General features: G+C 44.0%; 1 protein-coding gene across 1 annotated transcript; it reads left to right on the top strand.

The window, feature by feature from the left end:
- Positions 1-1,821: 1,821 nt before the first annotated feature.
- LOC125538689 lies at positions 1,822-9,095 on the top strand. Its single transcript, XM_048701957.1, has 4 exons — positions 1,822-2,125; positions 3,049-3,301; positions 4,832-5,969; positions 6,397-9,095. Exons 2-4 carry the CDS (start codon positions 3,141-3,143, stop codon positions 8,806-8,808), a joined length of 3,711 nt encoding a protein of 1,236 aa, XP_048557914.1. The 5' UTR covers positions 1,822-2,125; positions 3,049-3,140; the 3' UTR covers positions 8,809-9,095.
- Positions 9,096-9,518: the final 423 nt, after the last annotated feature.

The raw sequence follows: 9,518 nt of genomic DNA, 5'->3' as shown, positions 1-9,518 counted from the left end.
AATCTCGTTACCGGCAAGTCTCTTTACTCGTTCCGTAATACATCATCCCGCAACTAACTCATTAGTCACATTGCTTGCAAGGCTTCTTATGATGTGCATTACTGAGAGGGCCCAGAGATACCTCTTCGATACTCCGAGTGACAAATCCTAATATCGATATATGCCAACCCAACAAACACCTTCGGAGATACCTGTAGAGCATCTTTATAATCACCCAGTTATGTTGTGACTTTTGATAGCACACAAGATATTCCTCCGGTATCTGGGAGTTGCATAATCTCATAGTCAAAGGAATATGTATATGACATGAAGAAAGCAATAACAGTAAAACTGAATGACCAATATGCTAAGCTAACGGATGGGTCTTGCCCATCACATCATTCTTCTAATGATGTGAACCCGTTCATCAAATGACAACACATGTCTATGGTTAGGAAACTTAACCATCTTTGATTGATGAGCTAGTCTAGTAGAGGCTTACTAGGGACATGGTGTTTTGTCTATGTATCCACACATGTATTAAGTTTTCGGTTAATACAACTCTAGCATGAATAATAAACATTTATCATGATATAAGGAAATATAAAATAACAACTTTATTATTGCCTCCAGGGCATATTTCCTTCATACACTCTCCCAGCCACTATGACAAACTCCCCTTTGGGCTATGTCATGGGTGGCCCCTATGTCAACTCGTGACATCCGCCACCTTTGTGGCCGCCACCGTCGTGGCAAAACTAAACATCGTCGTCCCAAACGAGGACATCGGTACCGTAACCGACTCTTAATGCAGAACGCGTGCCGGTCAAGACTTAATTTGGACACATCCCTCACTTCGATACGTAGCAAGCACATCTCGATGGATGACTTCCAGGGCACAAATTAAGATCATAGTGGTCCCGTCACAAATATATGGTTTTAAGAATAAGTCCTCTTACCCATGCCTATTTTTATTATAAGTGTTCTTAGTGTCAACTTGATTTTGATCGGTCAAAAGCTGGAATTAATTCTCTCGCAAAATCTTTCGATAGCTCAGTGTCATCGATGGAGAAAAGGCGAGAATCATTTCTACTTCTTTACCAGATCACTAAAGGGACTAATCAATCCACCATGGACCCACACTCCCTGGTGGTGTGCTTAGGCCCTATGGCGCGCCACCTGTTCTGTGTGGTGTCCATGAGGCTCCTCTTAAGATATTCTTTGGTTATAAAATCACGCTTACCAATAAAAACATACGTGATAATACACGTTTGTCACAGTAGGTCATGTTTTCTGCATGTACATTTGTTTCGATTTTATGAAGATAGTCATATCTGTGCTATCGCGGAAGTGCTTCATGACAATAATCCATTTATCAACACGAAAGTATCCACTTCCGTGACACCCGTGATGATAAATGACATGTCATGGAAGTGTTTTCGTCAAGAGTAACCGACACATGACACCCACCGTAACGGGTCGCCGTTAAGTTATCGGATGCGGGTTTTATATCCGATACCTGTTAACAGCCCCGGCCTATGATGATTTTCCACGTGTCAATTTCTTATTCCCAAAGACCACATGTCAGCTCTGCGTTGCAACATGTGTCACCATTCAACAGATGATACACGCCAATTAAACAATGGCACGTGAGACGGCACAACCGTGGTTCTTTACTTAAAAAGCCAGCCCAGTCAAAGTTAGCGGGCCGGCCTATATCTCTCTCTGGAGCTGCAGTTATTAGTGGCAGACCCCTCGCTTAGGTTGGCTGAGAACCAGATGCCTCCGGGGTGCGAGTGGTTGGTGTTTCCTTCTCTTCCTTTTTGTTTCACATCACCGCTAATTTTACTCACTCCACCATTGCTGGGTGGAAATGTCAAAGAGAAAAGCATATACTATCGCTGAGTGGAACTACTAACCAGGAGAGAGAAGGCGAGATAGATTAGGTGGTAGTCTGACTCCGCACGCTTCTCCCCCCCCCCTCTCCCCTCTCCTCCCCCCTCCCCCTCCCCACCCCCCCAAATCGAAATCCCCCACCCATACTGAGCCAGTGAGCTCCACGCTCCTCCCCCAGCTCGCCCCGGCATCCCGTCGCCGGGTGGATCTACCGGGACGCGGGCGCGCGTGCGCGGCTTGAGGAGCAAAGGTGAGGACTTTCCTCTATCTTGCTGTGATTTGTTAGCCTGTTCTTGAGATTTCTCCGCTTGGATCGACCCGTGAGCTCCTTTTCCTGCCTCCCCCCCCCCCCCCCCCCCCCCCCCCCCCCCCCCCCCCTACGCTAGCTCCCCTCTTTCTTCATATCTTGCGACGAGTGGGGCGTGGGCTGTGCTGTGCGTGGATCTCCTTTTGGATGTTTTTCTTCTTCTCGGGCTGTTCATGCTGGATCTTAAGCTATTTTTCCTTTGATGCTTGTGGTGGTCTTAATTAACCACACGGAGAAGGTTCTTGGTCTGGTTCCTGCTCGCCTTTCGTAGATTTGGTGCGGATTATGCCCTTTCTTTCTAATTTTGTGCTTCGCTAGCTAGGCTAGTGCTCCTTTATTTCCCCAGGCCGAAGAAAAAAAAAATCCCCTTTTGGGCCAGAGAGAGGCCGAGATTATGCAGCAAAATCCTTGTGTTGATTTCTCACCACATATGTTCCCTGGTTAAACTACCCCTCCCTCCTCCCTTTCTCCATTTTTTTGTCTATTTATTTCCCCATCAACAAAGCAGTACCAGATAAGCTAACCTCATGTGCTTAGCAACTGTTCATCTCTTGTTACCTCATACTGCCTTTCTGCAAATCCTTGCAAGAGCTGTGTGACCTGTGTAAGCTTCCCACTAATCCACTTCTTGATTTGCCCACCAACCCACTTGTGCTTTAGACTACTGATATTTCATGTGGGTTTCGTCTTCGACTAATCTAAGAGTAACTTGTCTTCCACCCCTCTTCTTCTCTCCCCCTCTCCACTCCAATCACTCCTCCATCTCCCTTCCACATAAAATGACACGATAGATTCCCCGAGAAGAGCTCGTCTGATGGGTGGACATGAAATAACATGTGGGTCTTGGTTTCTGTTTGCAATTGCAGGTGCCTGATGAGGTAGTTGGGGGCAGTCAAGGAAGCAAAGGTTCTTGCTTTCCACCGGGTGAACTTACTACCTCGTTACATTCACCAGATCGATGCTATCCAGTGACCACCCTTCAGGCCCCTCGTGCTCCTCCCAGTCTGTGGTTCGGGGTGTGGGTGCTGATCCAGCGACGTTCCACGCCGCCGACTCTCCGGAGTTGGCACACCAAGATCCTGCGGATCTTGTCCAACCGTGTCCCACCTTCTCCATAAGGTGAGAAATAAGAGGGACCTTTCTGATTATTGGTTTAGTACCTTGTGATACGGTTTAGCAGCTTGGGGTTTATTATCTTCTTAAAATGGTGGATTTGCGTCTTTCTGATCCATACGCACCGCACGGATTAATTATTGGGTGTGCACTGTTGCTTTCATGGGGTTAATCTGTGTTGTTGTGGTGGGTGTCTGACTGGCTATGGGATGAGGCTGTCTGGCTGTGGGTGTGGGGGGAAAGGATCCAAGAAACTGAAACATGCAAAAGGGATTCCTTGTTCCATGAATCTAATTTGACAGCTGTTTACAGCTAACGTTTCCTTTTATTTCTTTTTTCCTATCTTTTTCCCTACTTAGTGATGTTATGCTGTAAATAGATATGGTGATTTTAGTTCCTTATTGATGTTTTCCTCTCCCTTTTCTTCCTTTTGACATAGTCCAGTTGACCATTACTTAAGCCATTTGAATACTATATATACGTGGCATATATGGTTTACTGGAGAAGAAGTGTCAATGCTTCTGGTTAGTGGCGTGGGGGTAAAAGCAAGAACCGGGTTACCCTATTGGATGCGGTGTAGCGGATTCTATTATATGTGATGCCAAAGTAATTTATCGGGCATATTTTGAGAGCGTAATAAGACACCCCTTCTTGAAGCTTGTTTGGAAAGTGTGGGTGCTGTAGAATTGCTGGTTCTTCAGCTGGTTGTTCATGCAGGAGCATATCCCAACGGCGGACATGCGAAAAGACATCCCGAGTGACGGAGCCACAGCCCGGCCAGCTTGGGCAGCTGCTCCACTGGAGAAGCCTCCACTAGTGTAATCACTGCTTCAGGGTTTCAACGTCAGTTCTTATGGCCATTTGCTCACCGAGAGTGCAACTATCAGACCTTGCCCCGGCTCGACAAGCTGGTTCCGCCACTGGGCATCCCCAATGACAAGTAGTGCTGGTTCTGCAAAAACACCTTGGAGACTGCGTGCCACTTTCTGGTATGTTGCCCATTTGCATGTGCGGTGTGGCGAAAGGTTGCAGTCTCCTCGCATGCGGCTATGGGCAAGTAGTGCCAATGACAAACATGCCACAAAGGAACACAGCCGGCTTTTTTTAGAGTGAGCTGATAGCAGTTGTGGGATTCTTGTGATCATCAAGGGATAGCGTCCATGTGAGCAATGGGTGGGGACTATTGGACTTGGCTCTTCTGTCAGGCTCCGTATAGTTTTATCTTTTTTCTTCCGGAATTGCTGTGTCTAAACACCCACCATCTCATTCCAAGAGCTTCAGTGTTTACGGTATTCTAAAGAGGAAGGTGTGGCTGTGTTGTTAAAGAAAGATAAATCCCCTTGTGGCGGTGACACTTTGAAATTTGTATTCTAGTTCAGGTTGGCTTACTTGGGCATGAATTTATGTTAAACATAAATTCAATTTAAATCCGAACCATTTGAACAAAATTTATTTAAATTTGTTTTTCATCCAAATCATTCAAAGGAAATGTTTTCAGTATTTTTTATGCTAATGCGTCTGTTTTTATCTTACCAGAGATTATGTTTTTGATTCGAGGAGCAAAGGCATCAAGAGAAGTTGGCCTTTCCACCCGCAGTCGCTGGAACTTTGCTTGAAGCGTGGAGTTAAAGATCTACTGCCTCCATTCGAGCCTCCCGATTTGCTCCGGTCAAGGTCTTTCTATACTTGCGTAGACTCTGAGCAGTCTGCTGCAGGCCTAGAAGCCGATGCTTTTGTTGATTTGGTAAAGGCTAGAGAAGCTGGTTTGACAAATGTGAATACAACTGGTATCAACCTCCAGTCATGTCAATCAGCAGATGAGTCACTTGGTCCATCTCAATACACTCCTACAGAGGGTGGGAAGACTGCTACTGACCAAGGTGGAAATATAAATGAATTAGGCCATACTAGTGAGGCTATACAAGCATATCAGGAAGATAATATTTGCACCAAAGCAAGTTCGCAGACAGAGGTTGCTCGACCCTATTTGAAAAGTCTTGGCTCATCACGTGAGACTTCAGAAAAGAAGGGCAAGTTGCTAGTCAAGTCAGGCTCTATGACAGATATCCGTCAGAGAAAAGATTTATCATACAACTCTAGCTCGGTTTCGAATCCAAAGGCTTCAAATACCTGTCCTGTTTGCAAAGTCTTCTCGTCTCCATCAAATACCACTTTGAATGCACACATAGATCAGTGCCTTTATGCTGTGTCTAATGCCGAGCCAGTAGTAGAGACGGTTATTGTGAAGCCAAAAGTGAAGCAGAGGAAGATGCAACTGATGGTGGACATTTACAAGACAGCCCTTCCATACACTCTTGATGACCTTGATCGGAGGAACGGGACTAACTGGGCTATCGATTTGTCTGTGCCATCTGTGAACAAGGTGGTTTGCACTAAGAACCGTAGCCCACGAGTGGTACCATCTGAAGCAAAAGATAGTGAAAGAGATAGTGATGTCTATGTTGATTCAAATGGCATAAAAATCAGAATTTTATCCAAGCCTATTGGTGCACCTTTGGTCTTGGGCAATGATGGTTTAAAGCAAGTTGAAAAGCACCAGACTGGAAAGAGTACATTGATGAAAAAGACATCCTTGGAATCTAAATCATTTAGGAATAAAAAGTTCAAGGTACATGGAAAGAAGTGCAACCGACTAAACCATTTGAAATCTCAGGTATACAATTTAGTTAGTTTCATGCGTATATTTTACTGTAATTTAAGTAGGTTTTGTGTTTAGCTTACATAGCCTTATCCTTGGACCTAAACCATTTTGGTTCCTTGGAGTTCACGCACATGACTCATAATTACTTAAACCTCTTAGATTATGGTTCAGATTATGTTGATTGACATGCTTGCTAATTTTATTTGAGCTCTTTGCTTCTGTGAGAAGCTTGAAAAGTCACAGTAGTATTCAAAATGCATTCTCTGTGGGTTAATTTAGTTCATGAATCATTTTGATTTTACAGATGCCATGTTGGTTGGTGGAATTTTTATTTATGTTACTGAATTTATCTACCAAATCGCATATGATGTTAGCTTCCTCTCCAGTCTATTTCATTCAATAATATTTCTGTTCATTTATTCCTTTGATACATGTCCAGGTTGAATTATACCCAGATGGGGATATCCATGCTGACACCTCTGAGGAGGAGCTGATCATGCATACACAGAAACCTACTGAAAGCAGCAGTTGTGGTCGTTCGGGAACTATAAGGCAATGGGTGTGCTCCAAGCGTTCGGGTATCACTAACAATTTGAGCAGAAAGTCAAATAGTATATCGTCAGATAGCATGAAACCTGGAACAAAGAAATTGGCTAGGAGCCGCATGATTGGTGGCTTTGATGATCCTCAAATTACAGAAAGTTATACTGAGGCATTTTCTTCACGGTCAACAGAAGAGACAGCCACCACTTTGGAAGTCAATGGAAATGATGATCAGGAAAGGGTTTCTTCAAGATTGTTCAGATCAATTCCCAGATGGTCATCAGAAAATCCTTCATCCAGCAGTGCCTTCCCAAAAGTACCTAGATCAGCTGCTACTCTTGCGAAGAGAAAAATTAAGGAGATTGGAAGAAGAGAAGCTTCTAGGTCTGATAAGTATGATACAGTGAGGAATTCCACCTCAACAAAATGCTCTGAACCTTGTCTTTCTGTTTCCATTAGAGGTCTGAGTAATGATGACTCAAAGAGGACAGTGTCTACTTCTAAGGTGTTAAGAAAACACAGATCTGTATCGAGGACTCGCAAGCGTGACTTTTCACCTTCTATTAGTGGGCTAGTCAATGATTTTGGTCAAGAGCATGAACTTGATCACAGACATGTAAACAATACCTTCAGCGTTACTAATAATGGCACATCCGATAAGGTTGTAAAGCATACCCAAGAAGATACCACAGATAATGATATCTCTTATGGAACTGACATGCTGGCATTGGGGCAAGGGGATCATCAGCATGATGTGACACAACAAACAACAAGTACGCATATGGATTCTGAAGGTGAAGAACATGCAACTCAAATGCAATGTACCTCGGTCTCCAGAAATACTCATGAAGACTGTTGCAGTGCAATAAGTAGTGGTTCTTTGAGTCTTGAAAATAGCAAAACTGTGCCCAAAGGAAGTTCATCAATGCAGGATCAATGCTCCACTAAGCAATCCACACATCATACTCATGTGTCAAACATTGTTACCAATAATGAGATGGAGGAATGTCAGGTAGACCCAGCTTCAACTAAGGAATCTAGCACCTGCTTAACTAATAACAGGGAAATGGGTCTTGCAACTCCTCGGGATAACTCGTCAATAACGTCGAACAGAGAAGACTCTAACCAAGATCATGTTTTTTTGGCATTTGGTCGGGACTCATCAGACTCTCCTATTTCGGTTGCCTCAACTATGTCTTCTCCAGTTGCTTTGAATGGTTCAAGAAATGAAGAGTCAGGACCAGGCCAATCGACCGTAAAGGTTAGGACACTTGAAAAGAGCATGTCTGGGAGCTCAAATCAGGAGACGAAGTCGATGCCTCCAGCTAGAGAAGGTGAACAGTTGGCTAAGGAGAAGTTGTATTGCTGCTCTTGTCGTGAGAGCATCTCCAGGGAGCCTCACTTAGACCATGAAAGTTCAACAGCCAGATCTGACACTTTTGCTAGAAAACAAGTTCCACAATTGCACATGGGTTTACGGACATCATCATCTTTCAGCACATACCAAAGAACAGACACAAATTCAAACCCTTACTTAGATTCACATGGTCAGCTATTAACTGGCAAAGTTTTAACTGAATCTTCCATGAGCTCCCTGTCTTATGCGACAGATTGTATCAGACCAGCATTGCAAACTCAGCTTCCTTCGCCGCCTAGTCCTATGTTGAGACTGATGGGCAAGAACTTGATGGTGATGAACAGCCAGGAGAGTGGGCGTCCTCAAGCTCCAAAGCCAGACTATATGCTGGGAGGGAATTACATGCCACCTGCTAGTTTTGTGCCTCCAGACTACCAACATAGTCATTCTGCATTCATCGACAGAACTCCATCAGCAAGGAGTCACCAGATTCCTCTTCCAAGTGTTCAAGCTGGCAACTTTGTTGGGCCTCCAATGCATGGTGGTTTCATGGTGCAATCTAATCATCATTCTCTGCAGAAACCATACAGGAACCCTGCTCCAGTCATGCATCACCCTACCTACATGATGAAAGAGGTTATCATGATTAATGATGATCCTCCTGAATGCAGAAGTGAGCCACAAGTCAGTATGCATCCTCCCACTGGAACCTATCCAACATCAATCTCCGTCCCAAACAATTTTGGGCCCAGGCCATTTTACTGCCATCCACCGCCGATGCAAATTTTGCCAAGGGAGAATTTTGCTGGATCGATGCCTGTTTTCCCAATGTTTGGTGCTCAAAGGCAGCAAGTCAGATATAGCCAATCCTTACATCTCACCCCGTCTCGTGTCCAGCCTCCACAAGGTTACATAAACCCACATGTCTACTATCCGCAGGATTTACGGTGACTACTCAGTAACCCAAATGACCAAGAGAACTTGAAATGAGATTTGTGATGGGTCTAAAATACTGGGATCAGTGATGAACCCGTCTTAAGATGCCTGACTCTCAACAGGAATTTTTTTTCCACATAGATTTGCTTTCTTTAGTTGTCTTTTCAGGTACACATATTTGCCCTCAAAGTGTTTTAATTACATTCTGCAAAGTTGCAGTACATTATAGCATGGTATTTTTTCCAATAGTGACCAAGCATACATTTCACTATTTATCAAATAAGCCAATAATATTACAATTACTGGCCAGTTTTCCTCTTCTTTCTTTTTGGTACTTATCTTCCACTCTGCTCCCTGGGAGGTTCGTCGCCAGTTTGTGGTACCTGGTGCAACTGCAGTATATGTTGCCAATATAACATAATGAACTAATTTGCATTACACGGAGAATAACAAAGCGATTTGCACAACTGTATTTATCCAGTTTATGAGCTAATTTGGAGTAGCTACCGATGTCCTTTGTGAGGCCAAATCATGTTTCAAGAGAAAAATGCTCCAATTTCTAATATTTTAAGCGTCCAATTTATAGTTTGGTTCGACCATTGTTGCTAACTGACTTTTTTGAGGGATTGCTATCTGAAACTTGGGAGTTGTTTGGCAATCCACCGGCTCCCCAGAATTAAGGATTTGTGGAGTACCTATTTGCTCACTCCACGATTTTGAATTGC

Source organism: Triticum urartu, chromosome 2 (genome assembly GCF_003073215.2).
Source record: "Triticum urartu cultivar G1812 chromosome 2, Tu2.1, whole genome shotgun sequence".
Lineage (NCBI taxonomy): Eukaryota > Viridiplantae > Streptophyta > Magnoliopsida > Poales > Poaceae > Triticum > Triticum urartu.
Note: the sequence above shows the minus strand (reverse complement) of the source record. Positions and strands in the feature narration are given on the sequence as shown.

Bases quoted from the DNA above. Each gene is read 5' to 3' on its own strand.
- LOC125538689 (XM_048701957.1), top strand. From the start codon at position 3,141: ATGCTATCCAGTGACCACCCTTCAGGCCCCTCGTGCTCCTCCCAGTCT. The intron at 3,302-4,831 runs GTGAGAAATAAG...TTATCTTACCAG, and splicing joins TGTCCCACCTTCTCCATAAG to AGATTATGTTTTTGATTCGA. The intron at 5,970-6,396 runs GTATACAATTTA...ATACATGTCCAG, and splicing joins TAAACCATTTGAAATCTCAG to GTTGAATTATACCCAGATGG.